At 38.8% G+C, this 18,266-nt stretch overlaps 1 protein-coding gene across 1 annotated transcript in view; it reads right to left on the reverse strand.

Moving 5' to 3' along the window:
• Nucleotides 1-18,266, reverse strand: part of abcc9 (ATP-binding cassette, sub-family C (CFTR/MRP), member 9) — a 39,064-nt gene that overhangs the window by 13,591 nt on the left and 7,207 nt on the right. The window contains exons 8-28 of the mRNA XM_058623519.1: nucleotides 17,807-17,947; nucleotides 17,528-17,716; nucleotides 15,402-15,566; nucleotides 15,162-15,317; nucleotides 14,939-15,073; nucleotides 13,735-13,897; nucleotides 12,197-12,237; nucleotides 11,974-12,116; nucleotides 11,657-11,765; nucleotides 10,510-10,617; nucleotides 6,910-6,982; nucleotides 6,448-6,553; nucleotides 5,843-5,881; nucleotides 4,700-4,738; nucleotides 3,458-3,559; nucleotides 3,289-3,373; nucleotides 3,115-3,195; nucleotides 1,719-1,856; nucleotides 1,365-1,490; nucleotides 1,193-1,286; nucleotides 993-1,066 (exon numbers count right to left, since the gene is read on the reverse strand). Of these exons, the coding sequence (XP_058479502.1) occupies nucleotides 993-1,066; nucleotides 1,193-1,286; nucleotides 1,365-1,490; nucleotides 1,719-1,856; nucleotides 3,115-3,195; nucleotides 3,289-3,373; nucleotides 3,458-3,559; nucleotides 4,700-4,738; nucleotides 5,843-5,881; nucleotides 6,448-6,553; nucleotides 6,910-6,982; nucleotides 10,510-10,617; nucleotides 11,657-11,765; nucleotides 11,974-12,116; nucleotides 12,197-12,237; nucleotides 13,735-13,897; nucleotides 14,939-15,073; nucleotides 15,162-15,317; nucleotides 15,402-15,566; nucleotides 17,528-17,716; nucleotides 17,807-17,947 (2,307 nt within the window). The remainder of the gene's footprint in view (nucleotides 1-992; nucleotides 1,067-1,192; nucleotides 1,287-1,364; nucleotides 1,491-1,718; nucleotides 1,857-3,114; nucleotides 3,196-3,288; nucleotides 3,374-3,457; nucleotides 3,560-4,699; nucleotides 4,739-5,842; nucleotides 5,882-6,447; nucleotides 6,554-6,909; nucleotides 6,983-10,509; nucleotides 10,618-11,656; nucleotides 11,766-11,973; nucleotides 12,117-12,196; nucleotides 12,238-13,734; nucleotides 13,898-14,938; nucleotides 15,074-15,161; nucleotides 15,318-15,401; nucleotides 15,567-17,527; nucleotides 17,717-17,806; nucleotides 17,948-18,266) is intronic.

Here is an 18,266-nt window from a genome sequence, read left to right on the forward strand (position 1 = left end):
GAAAGATAGATGAGTGGATAGATGAATGGATGATGGTTGGGTGAGTGGATGGATGAGTAAATGGATGAATGGAAAGATAGATGAGTGGATGAATGAATGGAAGATGGTTGGGTGAGATAGATGGATGAGTAAATGGATGGGTGAGTGGATGAATGGAAAGATAGATGAGTGGATGGAAGATGGTTGGGTGAGATAGATGGATGAGTGAATGGAAAGATAGATGAGTGGATAGATGAATGGATGATGGTTGGGTGAGTGGATGGATGAGTAAATGGATGAATGAAAGATAGATGAGTGGATGAATGAATGGAAGATGGTTGGGTGAGATAGATGGATGAGTAAATGGATGGGTGAGTGGATGAATGGAAAGATAGATGAGTGGATGGAAGATGGTTGGGTGAGATAGATGGATGAGTGAATGGAAAGATAGATGAGTGGATAGATGAATGGATGATGGTTGGGTGAGTGGATGGATGAGTAAATGGATGAATGAAAGATAGATGAGTGGATGGATGAATGGAAGATGGTTGGGTGATATAGATGGATTAGTAAATGGATGGGTGAGTGGATGAATGGAAAGATAGATGAGTGAATGGATGAATGGATGATGGTTGGGTGAGTGGATGGACGAGTAAATGGATGGGTGAGTGGATGAATGGAAAGATAGATGGATAAGTAGCCGATGGTTGGATGCTTTAAGTTTTGCTTTAAGTTTTTCAAAGGTAGAACTCTTGTGAAATCAGAAGTTTACAAAACGATAACTTAGTTTTACAAAAACAAACACATTTGAAATCCAATTGTTTCATTGTTACTCGAACAAAAACAAGAAAATAGTGTTTGAGCACAAAATAAGCTCATTAAAAAAAGTGGAACTGGGCTGAGTTTTTACTTGATACCAAAATAAAAGCATAAATATCTTTGTTTTAAAAAGCAACAGAAGAAAATGTTTGACAAATCAAATAAACTCAGGAAAAAGTGTAAAGATCGTTTACCCTCCATGGAATTTTTGATCGCCTGTTTGTCATTGTAGAGAAATTGTCGTCGTCTTCTTCCTCCTCTTCTTCCTCTGATGAAATCAATAAAACTAATTCATTTTTAATGAACACACATTTCAGACAGAAATTTGCTTCTTTTTCTTTTGTTGTGTTTTTTTTTTTTTTTTTATATCAAAAATGCACTTTATAAATGTCACCTTCATCTTCATCATCATTCTTGGCCTCTCTGGAGTAAAACGCTCTCCTCAGTGTTTTCCTCTCCAGCATTGTTTGACTCTCCTGCTCGATGTCCTTCACAGACACAAACATGCAGGATTTAAACACCACAGATTCACGTCCGTAAATCAGCAGATCAGCAGATCACGTCACCTTCTCCAGCTCCTGGTCCTGTCTGTTCATCAGCGTCTTCCAGTGATCGTAAAGCTCAACATCGTGAGTCTGAATGTCCTTCAGGGTTCCCTCCCTCAGGATAGAGCCGTCCTTCATCGCTATGATCTGAGACAAAAACAGAGAAAACAAACAACTTAAATAAAATCATCTTCAAAATAAAGTTTGACAACTTTCCTGTTTCTCACTATGAAAGCAAAAAACCGTGGGAATCAGCACAAGATCACAGACAATTTCACTTCATCTTAACTCCGTGTTCTCTGCGTACGCCGACGATGTGACGCTATTTTCACAACGGCGCGGAAAAAGAAAAAAGAAACGGTTTATGGTTCTGACCCAGTCTGCGTGGATGAGGTACTGCAGTTTGTGCGTGACCAGGACCACGGTCCGTTTATCGTCCTGCAGGAACTTGAGGATTCCTTCCTGCATCAGGTGATCGCTGAGGTGGATGTCCAACGCCGAGAACGGGTCGTCCTGAGACGGAAAAGACAGGACAGTTTCTTCACGGGTTATACTTGTATTTTAACAGTACAAAAGGTGTGAAAATCTGTCAAATACAAGTCTCATCAGTGAAATCTGGGCTTTTTAAGTCAGAAATAATGTTTAGGCAAATGAAAACGAAGAAAACCCCTTTTTCAGTCCCACAAAAGAGGACATTTACAGTGTTACAACAGCAAATAGGGTAAAGGTAATGGTAGTTAATAGGAATTTCAATGGGCCAAAAGGACTGCATCGGCTACAGTTTGTCAGATTTAGGTCTTGTTGATGTTATAAAGATATTTGGGGTCAGAAACCACATCCAAATTCACCATTTTCCCTGTTAAAGCATGAACAGATCACACAGTGAACTGCATTCATTATGTTCCACACAGTCACTCATCTGCTGTCGCTTATAATCAAACATACCTCCATAAACAAATCTGATACACATGAGGTTTTTAATGTTAGTTTTTCATTTTACAACAAGGAGGAGGAGGAAATGAGCAGAGATTTTTAAATCTCTGCACGCCGCACAACCAGTGAAAAATCCCCGCGGGTCCAAACACTAATCTGATAATCTGATAATCTGATTACTGCTAAATGTTTACATTGACATTATTCATTCAGATTTATTCCTGAGCGATAAAGTGCCTGAGGAGAACAGCGTCTGCCAACCGTGATAAATCACATTAGTTCCATTACTGTGGCTGTGTGTGTGTGTGTGTGGGCTGGAACTATCGTGTTTGTCGTGTTGTGATAATTTAATAAAGTTTATTGTGAAAGACGGACGTCTTCCAGTCCTGAGATCACGTACACATTCTCACAGTGAAGTCATGATAATTAAAAGAAAAACATTTCCTTATGAGTGAACGTTCAGATGTTATGACGCAGAAACACGTCACGTGACTCAGGGACAACTTCCTGTCTACTGGTTTTTGTTGTTGTTTTGGTGATCAGCCGAGTGTGTTCCCATTACACTTTTGTAAGAATCCACCGGCTCATGATGTCACAAATGTGATAAACATTTCAAGAAATGCCCATTTCTTATAAACGGGCAAAAGTGCAAAAATAAAACATAATACCTCTGTCAGAACTCATGGTATTTGAATTAGATTTGGTGTGTGTGTGTGTGTGTGTTTCATCTGGATCGGATCCAGATCCAGGATTCTCCCTGAGTTTTGAGGAGGAGCTATGAAGTCATGGAAAATGATGCCAAACCGAGTGGAGTGGAGTTTTCTGAGAAGTTCCTCACCAAGAAGACGATGTTTGTGTTCTGGTAAAGAGCTCTGGCCACACAGATCCTCTGCCTCTGTCCGCCGCTCAGGTTAATGCCCTGAAAAACAGACAGAAAAGAATATTAAGGTGTGTAAAAATGTCGACTGAGTCGTCACTAACGTGTGAAAGTGTGTGTTTTTAAAGTGCTGACTCTCTCTCCGATCTCAGTCTGGTCTCTGAAAGGCAGCAGGTCGATGTCGGGCTGCAGAGAGCACGCGTCGATCACCGCTTTGTACCTGAAGAAACGCGACAGTCGTCATTTTTCTGCGGCGCTCTCACTTCCTGCACGAGGGGAAATGACAGGCGTCGGTTTTGTTTACCTCTGTTTGTTGAACGCACTCCCGAAGGTGATGTTCTCCTCCACGGTGGCGTTGAGCAGCCACGACTTCTGAGTGGCGTACGCCACCGAGTATCTGTTCTTACTAAAGGCATCATGGGAAACAGAGACACACACACAGTCAGAAGAGGAACGACGAGTCGTGTTTTCATAAAGATGACGAGCAGGAGAACTGATCTGTTCACACTTTAATCATCTTCTGTTCCTGACTCCAGGTTACAAACATTAACTTAAGTGAAAACACCTTATTCAAAATAAATTCAGTTATTATTATTATTATTATTATTATTATATCTATATAATGTGTTTTTTTCTAATTAGAATTAAGTTAATTCAAACTAAATTCAGCAAACTACATGACAACAAACTACAACCATTTTAATTTTACAGTGCTGCACTTTATTTTTGAATTTTTTATATTTTTAAGTTTGTCGAACCTTATTTTCTTTTTGAGTGAAATACAAAGGATGAGCTAAAGAAAAATAAAACAAATTTTATTATTTTCAATCTTAAAAAAATTATAATTAAGTTAATTCTAAATTTTCTAAATGTATCAAGTTACATGACGACAACTTGCTCATTTTAGTTTGAACAAACTACAGCAATTCCAACCATTTTATTTTACAGTGTTGCACTTTGGGACGATGTTGAATTTAGAATGAAAACCTAAATAAAAAGACGCATCAAAATAGAGATGGATGAGACATTTCTGTTTTAAAAAACTACACAAAGTACAGAAAAACATGTTATTTAAACATAATTCAAGATAAAGAATGTAATTGTATCATAATTTAAAACAAAAATGTCAGCATTTCATCCACATCCCAGCAGTCTGATTTCACCTTTGACCCAGAAATCTAACTAAATCTAATCAGTTCTTCTGTTCTGATCAGCTTTATGACAAAAGAGGAAGAGGAGGAAGAGGAGGAAGAAGAAAACTCCACTGCAACATGGAAAATATTTTTTTCAGATATGGGAAATAAAAATGGCTCATGGATCAAGTTAATGATGAACAGCAAATCACCAACATTAACGTTCAGTAACCACGGCAACACCAACAACAAATAAAACAAAAACATCAAGAGGGATGATGATGATGATGATGATGATGATGATGGAACAGCCGGAGTCGCTTTTATTAAAGAAAACCTGATGTAAAACATACAAGAGGGGGAGGTCAAAGGGTCACGTCAAATCTGAAACAGGAAGAAGAAGAAGAGTGTACCTCCCGACGTCTTCGTCACTTTCCTCTGTCTCTGACCAACTGTCAATCACGTCAGTGTGTGAGAGAGAGAGAGAGAAGACTGACGATCAGTGTGTTTCAGGTGTGTGACGAAACACTGGAGGTCAAAGGTCAGACAGATGAGACATGGAGACAGAGAGAGACAGTCAATCTGTTTAACCTTCTCACACACACAGATGTAATAACAGTGACAACATCTTCATCTGTGTGTGTGTGCGCGCTCAGATTTCCTCAGGAAGGTTCCAGAACTCTTGGACTGAGGTGGATATTTTTAGCGTCTATCATGTTTTTACAGTGTATTATTGTTGTCTCCTCTTGTCACGTGACCATGTCATAATTCTCTAAAACACGTCAACTTTCTGTTGTCACAGACGCATGAAAATGAACAGCTTCAATGTATCCAAAATAAAATTAAACATTGGGACTGTTGTGTAAGTTTAGGTTTTTGTGCATGAAAACAGCAACGCTAAATAAATGAAGCACCTGTCTGTCTGTCTGTCTGTCTGTCTGTCTCACGTCTAGCTAGCTACAGCTATCTAGCTCGATATTTGTAGCCATCTAGCTTCTATGTTAATATAACGTGGACGTACAGCAAGTGGAAACAAACCTTTACACGACTCTGACTGAGGAACAGAAACAGAACACACGAGTCAAACCCAGAGAAACTTGCTAACATCATTTTCAGTTGCTTCAGAATGAAGTTTAAAAGTTCTCCACTACACTTAGCATCTACCTATTGTTATCGAGCTAGTTACAGCTATCTAGCACGCTATTTGTACCATCTAGCACAAATTAGTTATAGCTATCTATCTTAGCTAGGTTCTATCTTAGCATCTAGCTAGTTAAAGCTATTTAGCGAGCTTTGTACCAAACTAGCATAATGTTCTATGGAAATATAACCCTGATGTACCTTTACATGACTCTTGTGTGCGTTGGTGACTGAGGACTAGAAAGAGTACAAATGAAACCTGTTCAGTTGAACTACACTTAGCATCTATCGGCTGTTATCTAGCTAGTTACAGCTATCTAGCATGCTATTTATGCTATCTATGACTGAGTGAAGTTGATGAATGGATTAAATGAATGATGAAATGATGAAAGTGAGACCAGAGAGAGCAAAGGTACCTGACGTTGCCTTCGTGGTTCATGTCACATTCAGTCAGCCTGATAATGTGTGAGAAGGCAGGAGGTAAACAAACACACACACACACACACACACACACACACACACTGCTGCTCTGCTCAAACCTGACTTTCCCAGAGAAAGGTTTAAAAATAAGTTTCTGTCGAATATAATCTCATTATTTTTGTTGTCGTTTATAAATCAAAGCTGAAGTGAAATTCCAAAATTCCTTAAAGAAAAAGGGAAAAAAAGGGAAAAGCAGCTGAAGAAGAAAAGACAAACAGAAAGAGAAGAACTTTTCTAAACCGAGAGGTTTTTTACACGGTTAAATAATGTGATAAAAATCAGTGTTTATTAGATATTCATGTGCAACAGTATTAATGCGGACTGTTCCATCTTCTGTAACATTAACTGACGAAAGATGAAACTATTATTTGTCTCTGAAATGGTTTAATGTTTCTCCAATTTCATCCCACAGTTTAAACCGTTTAAACTCATAAACTCTGTTTGTTCCGTCACTGAAATATATAAAAAAACAAATCAACACAAACACATACTTATGTGTGTGTGTGTGTGTGTGTGTGTGTGTGTGTGTGTGCCGTCTTACTTGCTCCAGTAAACTTGTCCTTGAAACGTCTGCATCTCGCCCAACATGGCGAGCAGCAGGGACGATTTCCCACAACCCACCTGTCCCACGATCATGGTCAGCTGACCTGTGGGGAAAAAAAATAAATGATGAGGACGATATTTGCACTAATATCACGCAGCAGGTGTATGAAACTGCCACCTACTGGCAACAGGAAGTCACTGACAACACTTGCTTAATTTACTTTTTAGTTTTTTTTTGTTATCGTCGATCAAAACCATTATTTATTGACGGCCTTTTTCTCGAGCGTGACACGTCGCGGTCGCTCCACGTCGACATTTACGTACATTTTTATTTCACATTTATTGGATTTAAGGTCAGAAACGGTGAAATAACTGAACTACAACAGAACAAAATGGCAGCCATTGACTTAATGGCCGGAAACCATGACACAGTAAAAACAAAGGAAGAGGCTCCTCCCACCTGTTGGGATTCGGATGTTGATGTCCGACAGCGTGGACAAGTTATTTCCCCAGGTGAAGAATCCGTTGCTCACCTGAGCAGAAAACAAATACAAACTTTAATCTAAATATACACGTAGCATATAAGAGAAGTTCTGTGACGAAGGATTGTAGATTTGCTAAGACCTGATTAAAATCTTATTTTGTCTGTTAGGAAAATAATAATATCATTTAAAATAATAGAATTACTGACAATAAAATAGAAATGTGCTTTAACTTTCAGTTTTGCACGTACAAACTGCACGTTGAATTAGTTTAACTATTTATAAGTTGCAAAGAACTCACAAAAATCGCCAAAGTATATGAAGTCATAAAAGTTCATAAATAATATTGATATTTACTCATCATTTTCAATGAATCAGTTTAATAAATGCTTTTAAGTAAAATGAACTCTTGATTGTTTTACAGTGTAGGTTTTGCAGTTTGCTGATTTATAACATGTTAAAGTCCAGTATACGGCTGATCGATGCTATGATTATGAAATAAAAACATCATTTGAACCGTGACATTCATATAAATGAATATAATGAATTAAAGCGGCACAATTATTCACGTCATGTGACATGAGAGGGAAAGATCGTGGTGTAACTGCAGTTCATATCTAATCCCAGCGCACTGATCCATCACGCTGCTTCCTGCTGCGCCGCTCTGTTTACATTCCTCCCATCTGCTGCATTTGTTTGTTTATTTCATGTTTATTTTATCTGACAGTCCCCACAGTGTCCACTGTCCCCGTCTTTAACCTGTGACACGGGTCCCAAAAGACGAGCGCAGACACAGAACGGAGACAAAAAAATACTAAATTAAGATTGAAATGATCAGCTTATCCTTTAGTGAAGACATTAAATCTCCTTTTCTACTCAACATATGATTGTATAACGAAAAAAAAACTGAGAGGAAATGATGTGAAAGATCTCTGACCTAAAAACAAATAAATGTGATTTAGTAGAACGGACAGGAAACGGGAGGAAATGGTTGAGCCACAACTTATGACAAAGATTAAATATGGACTTTATTTATTTCTTTATTTTATTAAACATCCTCCATTTAATAACCGTGACCGTTTTTTCTTCTGCTCTGAGGCAAAAATAAAATCCCAAAACAAATCGTAAAAATCTGAATTATTAACGTTAAAATCGCATATTTTAATAATAAAAAAGATTGAATATGATTTTAATTCAGTGTCTAAGTTGAATCCATTTTTTTTTTTCTGTTTAAAATAACATTTAAAAATTTTTACCTCGTTTTGTAACAAATTCGCGGGTTAGGGTTGGGATGTTGGATGTCGTGAATTCTTACTTGACGTTAAGCTGCGTTCCATTTACAACTGGGAGCGACGTCAACTTGAATTCATCACATCGTCCAGTTGACAAGTCGGAAATGCAAATGTATCTCAAGCTAACACTGTTAGCCACTGTTAGCTGCTAAACCAGTCACCAGTCACCAGAACCCAGGAGTATGTTAGCGTAAATTAACTGTTCAGTTGTTTACGAAATCCACCATCTTGCGCTGACACGTTTCTACGGCAGCCTGAATGGACAAACTAAACAAGCCAAAGCGGCTGTTTTTGAGGCAGGAGCTAGCGAAGCAAACGGAGAATGAGTCTAAATAATTCTGTAAAAACATCAGTATTTACGAGATAAAGAGATTAAAAAAATTGATATACATTATAATAGATCAGATTAGAATAGACTGGATTAGATTAGATTGATCCAAAATCAGGTAAACTGACTTGTTAAAATGTACAACTTTCACGACTGAAGGTAACGTGAAAAATGGTAAAATTATGTTTAATTATAATCTATGGATGAAATATTTGTGTGTCTGAACACCTACGTCCATTCAAATAAAAGCGTTTTTTATTTATTGAACACTTGCTGTCTGTCTCTCTGTCTGTGTCTGTCTGTCTCTCAGTCGCAGGGTTCCACAGGGACAGAGACAGGAAGTAGTGTCTTCACAGAGACGCTGAGAAAAACCTTCGATAAACTCACTGAGGCTCTTTAAGGGGCAACAAGTTCTCGTGTGAATCCTACACTTCCTGTGTCCACGCACGCTCACACAGTCACCCACTCACTCATTCACTCACTCACGTGTCACATGACCCACAGCACAAACACTGGTGATGTGAAGCAGCTGTGCACAGAGTGAAGTGAATGATAAGCGCACCAAGACGCTTTTATGAATGTGAATGAGGGAGTGAATGAGTGAGGGGACGTTTTCCGTTCAGGATTCAGAGACTGACGGTGTTTCTAATCTGGAATTATCTCTTAATTCATCTGTTAGACGTGTATTAGGATTAAATGAATGTTCTTTATCCTGTGGTCGTTTAAAGCAAGAGTCACACAGGAAAATAACTTATGAACAAACTTTTATAACAACTAACTAATGACCAGACAACCAAACGACTGATTTAGTAACCAACTAACCATTCAACAGACCAACAGTCTTATCTAACGATCCACCAACCAACCAAACAACGGACTGACTCAGTAACCAGACAAAGTTGAACTATCAACAATCAACCAACCAAACAAACAAATAACCAACCAGCTGATCAAAACCTAACCAAACTAACCAAATGACCCACCCACCACCTAACTAACTAACTGACTCCACCAAACCAACAGATCAACAAACTGATCCACAAAACACGACATAGCAAACCAGCAACTAACCAAGTGACTGACCGACCGACTTACCCACCAAAACAACCGACTAATCAACCAACCACCAGCCAACTCGTCAAAAGACTCATTTAGTAGACTAGACTAGACTAGACTAGACTTCCTTTTATTGTCATTGCACAGAAAACACAGCAGTGAAAACTGGCAACAAAATGTTGTTGCTTGGCAGCAGATAAGAACCAACACATAGCATTGAATTTTGTCACTTATGAGTTTTGATGAGAAATGTCTTTTATCTTACTGTAAATGTCTATACATGTATCCAACTCTTCATCCTAACTATGATTAATAAAAAATAAGTAAGTTAGTAAGTCTTTTTATGTAATAAATATATATAAAAGTAGTGCAAAAGAAAAACAGGAATAAAAACTGTAGCAGCAATATGAAAAGAAAAAAAGAAAAAAACAGTTAAAAACTGTGGGGGGGGGGGGGGGGGGGGGACTGCTAAATTGTTATTTGGAATTTAGCAGTCTGATGGCCAGCGGAAAGTAACTGTTCATGAGTCTGTTTGTTCTGCAGCGGATGCTGGTTAGTAACCAAACAACCAACCAATTCATTAATAAATAGACACACTTATCAAATGACCCACAACTTAACTAACAGAGTGACTCAGTAACCAAGCAACAGATTAACCAACTGATCCCAAAACGGCTACACAACCAACCAGAGTGCCTCAACATTCTGACCGGTCAACCAATCCACTAACTCACCCAACCAACCAATCATCTGACCATCAGTCAACTAACTGACCAGCCAATTCACTAACCAATGACTGACCAATCATGTGAACGTATCTCTCCTCAGAGTTTCTTCAACGGTTGTTTCTTTCTTTATCAGCCTGCAGTCTCCGCCCCCCCCACGTGAACTTTGACCCTGACCTTCACGGCCACATCCTCCGTCTCCGACGGCCTCATCAGTCTCCGGGTCGGCTGCTCGTAGTTATCCATCTGGTAACGCACGGGATGTTTCCTGTTGATGGCTTTGGTCTGGAGAGGAAAACACCAGGAGAGCGAGTTTGTGATCACTCATAAACTTTAGACTCCTCTACATCCGCTACAGCTCCTGAGGGAGGAGGAGGAGGAGGAGGAGGAAGAGGAGGAGGAGGAGGAGGAGACGACGTGTGGTGGTTCCCTCTGATACAAACCTGCAGGATGTTTCCCTCGAGGATTCAGTGTCACATTAATCTCTGTTATTCTCCAGAACCATAAACAAAGTCTACATCAGTCTTTGTTACCTAATCAAAAACACACATATCTAATAAAGTCTATGACATTATGTCGAAGAACGTGTTTCACGTCTTTATCTCACTGTGAGACACACTTTTCCAACAGGAAGCTGAAGTTTGTGAACCACTCACTCTCACACACCAAACCTCATAGAGAAAATCAGTGATTTAAGCTGCTGGTCCTCTGCTGCCCCGTGTGGTCACTTTGTGTCACTGAGGTTAATCTGAGCACAGAATTACAAAATAAGACGTTAGAACGTAGTGATGGAGGCAGCAGTGGATCAACAACTCCTGTGTGTGTGTGACGTTAAAAGCACTGATTTTCTCTATGGGCTTTGGTGTGGGAGAGTGAGTGGTTTACACACTTCAGTTTCCTGTTGGAAAAGTGTGTCTCACAGTGAGAGAAAGACGTGAACATGTGACGTAGACATCATTGACTTAAACTGATGAGTATTTTGTGAATCTGCCTCTTGTGTTTGGTCTAATCTGACGTAGTTTATGATCTTTCTCAAAAATGAATCCTGTTTTTCATCTAATTTCCTCATGATGGTGCAGAGTGAGTGATTAATGAGGATTGTTAACCTCAAGGTGAACTAGAGGAAAAAAAGGAGTTGTTGATCCACTGCTGCCTCCATCACTGAGTTCAAATGTCTTATTTTGTCACTTCGGCTTTAAAAATCCTACATTTGGATTTATTTCAGTGACACAAAGTGACCACACGAGGCAGCAGAGGACCAGCAGCTCCTGTGTCCCTGTGAGCTAAAATCACTGATTTTCTCTGTGGGGTTAAAAAAACTCACCGGTCCAAAGTGTTTCTTTCCCGCTTCCATCGACATGGACACGTCTCCGTTTCTCCAGCAGTCGTCTCCGATTTCATCACTTTGGAGAAACTCTCCGAGCTTCTGGACACTGCAACACACACACACACACACACACACACACACACACACACACAGTGTAACAGTGATGATATCAACAGCAGTTCTCTCTGAGGAGTTTAGAGTTTCTCTTTGCTGACGTCAGGTTTCTTCCATGTTCCTTTAATTAGATTCAGAATGTGACACAACAGCATATCCACTTTAACACACACACACACACACACACACACACACACACCCTGACCAGCGCCTTCACAGCAAACCTGACGACGGTGGAGAGCAGGAAGAGCGGCGTGACCAGGATGTGGAACAGAGCCAGGGCGGCGAAGGCCTCAGACGGACTGGGACCCGTTTTATCGATGAGGTGATGAACAGCAAACGTCTGCGAGACAACGATTCACGTAAAACATCTTTAAAAAATGACAGTTTTCCTGCTGCAAGCGTGCGGCGACGACGTCTTACCGCCAGAACTGCAGCGATGGGGATCGCAGCGTTCATGAAAACTGCAGACGAGAGACAAAACTGAATGAAACATTTTCACTGCGAATTAAAGGTGTGAAATTCACTTTTCTACCACTAGGGGGTCCCTGGATCAAACTTGTAAAAAGAGGGAACGTTTGTTTACGTAGCTCGAGAAACATAAAGTGAGGCAATGCATGGACAAGATTGAAGGAATATATTTAAAATACTCTCATGGATTTTTGGTTTAAAATGAGACAAAATGTTCATTTTGTCAATTTCTCGCCCCAAAAAATAATAAAGATCAACTTGAGTTAACATTTTGCTGACAGAAAGTCGAAAATATTCACATTTAAGAAGCTGAAAAATGACAAAAGTAGAAAATATTCACATTTAAGAAGCTGAAAAATGACAAAAAGTAGAAAATATTCACATTTAAGAAGCTGAAAAATGACAAAAAGTAGAAAATATTCACATTTAAGAAGCTGAAAAATGACAGAAAGTCGAAAATATTCACATTTAAGAAGCTGAAAAATGACAAAAGTAGAAAATATTCACATTTAAGAAGCTGAAAAATGACAAAAAGTAGAAAATATTCACATTTAAGAAGCTGAAAAATGACAGAAAGTAGAAAATATTCACATTTAGAAGCTGAAAAATGACAGAAACCTGTTTTTATTCTTTATAAAAACACTCAAACCGAGTAATTGTTTCAGCCTTTAATATCAATAAACTTGATGTTGACAGAATTTTGCTTGGTTTAAAAAAACGAGATAATTTTAAAGTGATATTTCAGGTTTTTTTCAAGTTTTTGATGCTTGGTAGAAAGCTAACTCTCCCACACCAAACCCCATAGAGAAAACCAGTGCTTTTAACATCACAGCACACAGGAGTCCTTGATCCACTGCTGCCTCCATCACTAAGTTCAAATGTCTGATTTTAGTGAATTCGGCTTTTAAAATATTTCATTTAGACTCAACTTAGTGACACAAAGTGACCACACGAGGCAGCAGAGGACCAGCAGCTCCTGTGTCCCTGCCGCTAAAATCACTGATCTTCTCTATGGGGTTTGGTGTGGGAGAGTGAGTGGTTTACACATGTATACAAATGATGTGGATTTGTATTGCAGTACCTGTTTTAAACACTAGTGGCAGCTTTTAAAAAAAAAAAAAAAAATTATTAGAATTAGAAACTTGCTTTAATTCTTTAAAAAAAACAGGTTTGTTTCCGCCTTAAATATCAATAAACTTGATGTTGACCCAATTTTGCGCAATTTAAACATTGAAGATTAACGACAATTTATTGAAATACATTTTTTTTATTGAAATAATACACACACATATATATATACAGTATACATATATGTGTATATATATATATATATATACATAAAAATATATATATATATAAAAATAGAAATATATATATATATATATATATACATATATATGTATGTATATAAAGTATAAAGAGTCGATGTCGTCTGATGTGGTTTAAACTGGTTTCACAGATATATAGGATACACTGAGTGTTGTTCTCACTGGACATGGACGTGTAGAAGGCGAAGGTCTTGAGGCAGGTGAGCTCCTTCCCTCTGGTCTCCTCCACGCTGTCACAGAAGATGTTCTCCCAGGCGTAAAGCTTCAGCAGCTTGATGCCCTTCAGGATCTCTGAGGTCTTCTTCAGACGGTCTGTGGAATGTTCCTGGACGACAACACGACACAAAAAACACACAAATGTGACACCGGGTCTGAGTGGAGGAGGCAGAGCTGTGTGGGACGTTCCAATGATCGCAGTTTTCAGGCAGGAAACGTTGGTGAAAATGGACGAAAATTGGCACACAAATTACAACTGGTGAATAATTATACAAAATAAGATAAATAAGTAAAAATGGTGCAAACTGGCTCAGCAGCGCCCCCAAAGGTGACAATGCCAAAACTAAGTCGCCCCAAATTTCACAAAAGTTGGTGGAAACGTGTTACAGACCGAGACGAACAAAAAAAATTAACATGGCCATGGCCTCAACTCACAGGAAGTCGGCCATTTTGAATTTGGCGTCCATTTTAGCGAATATGCACGTTTCGTAAATGAACAAATTAATTTAAGTGCGTTAATCGTAGCAACGTAAAAAAACAAACAAAAAACCTACTGCGTCAATTTGTACTGAGATGAAAAGTTACCAAAAGGTCTTACAGATTCAACGGGGCGTGGCCACAGCAACCATCGGAATTTAGGCAAATTTCAACCATTCGACACTTGACAGGAAGTGGGCTGTAACTTCAACATACATCGACCGATCTGCTCAAAACTTAATACAAGACACAAGAGACCGATCGTGAACGCGTCTACGAACATGAACGTCGCCCAAAAGGATGTCGGCCATTTTGAAGTTAGCCGCCATCTTGGCGATTTGCACGTTAGGTAAATTTACAAACTCGTCTAAACGCGTTAATCGTACCAACATTAAAAAAAAAAAAAAAACTGTGTCAATTTGTACTGGACACATCAGAGATGAAAAGTTACCAAAAGGTTTCGCAGATTCAAAGGGGCGTGGCCATGGCAATCATCGGAATTTTGGCGAAATTTCGATCATTCGCCACAAAAATGTAGGTGTCCTGTAACTTCACCGTACATCGACCGATCTGCTCGAAACTTCAAACGTGATACAAGAGACCGACCGTGATCACCCAACGTCACCCGAAAGGATGAAATATGATCATCGTGAAGTCGCCCCCGTGTTTTTACCAGCGTGCTTTTCTGTGTGTCGGCCAGTTTGGTGGCGATGAGATACTGGAGCGGAGCCAGCAGCACAATGACGGCCGCTCCCACCAGAGCGCTAATACCCAACAGGTAGTAGAGGAGGATGACGCCCATCACGATCTGCAGAAAACAACAACAACAAAGAAATCACGGAAATCTCACGGAAACAGCCCAGCTGAACTCATGTGTCGTCGCCTCCTCGTCACACCTGCACTGGCATGGCCCACAGGTTCGGACACAGGAAGAGGAACCACATGAGCTGGTTGGTTTCTATGGCGACCAGGTTGTTGATCTGGCCCAGCGTCATCTCCCCCATGGACATGTTGGACGTGGACAGACGCAGGATCTTGTTGTAAATCATCGCCTGGAAAATAAAACTTTTTTTTTATTGAAATATTTCAACACATTTCTAAATGTTTTCTTTGTTTCTTCAGACGTCGTCGCTCACCAGCAGCGCTCCTCGCATGTTGATGCCCGTCTCTATGGTAACGTAGTAGGACGCCTGCAGGAACGTCCGCTGCAGGATCAAAGCCAGGAAGAGAAGAACAGCCAGGACCGAGGTGTTCTGCAGCAGCTTAGAGGACGACATGAAGTGGACGCCAAAGTAGGTCTCCTACCACACACACACACACACACACACACACACACACAAATACAATTGTATACATTAGATATACCAGTGATTCCCCGCTCCAATCACTGACCACTTCATGACACATGATTCGTAAAGAAGTGTTTGACGAGCGTGTGATTGAAACAGGAAGTCGTCGTCGTCATGTGTGTGTGTGTGTATTTAACACAGACACACAGAGTGTGAGGCGAGTGAACAATTTTCTGTGTCACTCAGAAATGCAGTCATGTTCTGTTTTCTGTCTGACGCTCGTGACTTTAACAACAATGACTCGCGTTCAACGCTGGTTTTTCAAAGAATTAAAACACATTTCAGCTTCTTAAATGTGAATATTTTCTACTTTCTGTCATTTTTCAGCTTCTTCTTAAATGTGAATATTTTCTACTTTCTGTCGTTTTTCAGCTTCTTAAATGTGAATATTTTCTACTTTCTGTCATTTTTCAGCTTCTTCTTAAATGTGAATATTTTCTACTTTCTGTCGTTTTTCAGCTTCTTAAATGTGAATACTTTCTACTTTCTGTCGTTTTTCAGCTTCTTAAATGTGAATATTTTCTACTTTCTGTCGTTTTTCAGCTTCTTAAATGTGAATATTTTCTACTTTCTGTCGTTTTTCAGCTTCTTAAATGTGAATATTTTCTACTTTCTGTCGTTTTTCAGCTTCTTAAATGTGAATATTTTCTACTTTCTGTCATTTTCAGCTTCTTAAATGTGAATATTTTCTACTTTGTGTCATTTTTCAGCTTCTTAAATGTGAATATTTTCTACTTTCTGTCGTTTTTCAGCTTCTTAAATGTGAATATTTTCTACTTTCTGTCATTTTTCAGCTTCTTAAATGTGAATATTTTCTACTTTCTGTCGTTTTTCAGCTTCTTAAATGTGAATATTTTCTACTTTCTGTCGTTTTTCAGCTTCTTAAATGTGAATATTTTCTACTTTCTGTCATTTTCAGCTTCTTAAATGTGAATATTTTCTACTTTGTGTCATTTTTCAGCTTCTTAAATGTGAATATTTTCTACTTTCTGTCGTTTTTCAGCTTCTTAAATGTGAATATTTTCTACTTTCTGTCATTTTTCAGCTTCTTAAATGTGAATATTTTCTACTTTCTGTCGTTTTTCAGCTTCTTAAATGTGAATATTTTCTACTTTCTGTCGTTTTTCAGCTTCTTAAATGTGAATATTTTCTACTTTCTGTCATTTTTCAGCTTCTTAAATGTGAATATTTTCTACTTTCTGTCGTTTTTCAGCTTCTTAAATGTGAATATTTTCTACTTTCTGTCATTTTTCAGCTTCTTAAATGTGAATATTTTCTACTTTCTGTCGTTTTTCAGCTTCTTAAATGTGAATATTTTCTACTTTCTGTCGTTTTTCAGCTTCTTAAATGTGAATATTTTCTACTTTCTGTCGTTTTTCAGCTTCTTAAATGTGAATATTTTCTACTTTCTGTCATTTTTCAGCTTCTTAAATGTGAATATTTTCTACTTTCTGTCGTTTTTCAGCTTCTTAAATGTGAATATTTTCTACTTTCTGTCATTTTTCAGCTTCTTAAATGTGAATATTTTCTACTTTCTGTCATTTTTCAGCTTCTTAAATGTGAATATTTTCTACTTTCTGTCGTTTTTCAGCTTCTTAAATGTGAATATTTTCTACTTTCTGTCGTTTTTCAGCTTCTTAAATGTGAATATTTTCTACTTTCTGTCGTTTTTCAGCTTCTTAAATGTGAATATTTTCTACTTTGTCATTTTTCAGCTTCTTAAATGTGAATATTTTCTACTTTCTGTCGTTTTTCAGCTTCTTAAATGTGAATATTTTCTACTTTCTGTCATTTTTCAGCTTCTTAAATGTGAATATTTTCTACTTTCTGTCGTTTTTCAGCTTCTTAAATGTGAATATTTTCTACTTTCTGTCGTTTTTTCAGCTTCTTAAATGTGAATAACTTTCTCTCACCATGTCATCTGACGTGGCCCCTGCATCGTCTTCCTTCAGGTACTTGACGATGCCGGAGATGCAGAGCGGCCCGGCGAATCCCAGTAGGTCGGCTAGGTAACGGAAGGTGCTGCTGAGGAGGATGGGACGTCCGAACGCCCGGTACATGGAGCGCCAGATTGACGGCGATCGATTCGGGTCCTCGGCCGTCTGACGTGGGCGGACAGGGAGAATGTTAAAAACACGCAGCTGCAAGTTTATATGAACGGTTACATCAGGTTCAGGACCTTGTGTGCTCACCCTCTGGTCCTCGTAGGCGTCTTTGAGCCGCAGGTAGTTGGTGAGCGCTCTCATGGCGATGGGCAGCTTTCCGATCTTCTTTAGCTCGATCGGACGTTTGTGAGCTCCCATGATGAGAGGATTCATCCACCAGTATGTCGCCTAAAGGAATGTGCCAGTGTGCTTTGTTTCAGCCAAAATTCATTAGGACACACAAACACAAACTTTGTACAGCATTGATATTTAAATTAAGTTCAATATTTATGACGCTAACATCTAAAAATATGTAGTTTAAAGGAACGTATGGACATCATAAGGAAAAACAGATTTTAGCCACTTAATCAAAGACTCAGCTCATAAAATCTACGTCAGTTTAAGTCTACGATGTCTACGTCACATGATCACGTCTTTATCTCACTGTGAGACAGACTTTACAACAGGAAACTGAAGTTTGTAAACCACTCACTCTCCCACACCAAAG

This window comes from Solea solea, chromosome 3 (genome assembly GCF_958295425.1).
Source record: "Solea solea chromosome 3, fSolSol10.1, whole genome shotgun sequence".
In the NCBI taxonomy this organism is placed as follows: domain Eukaryota; kingdom Metazoa; phylum Chordata; class Actinopteri; order Pleuronectiformes; family Soleidae; genus Solea; species Solea solea.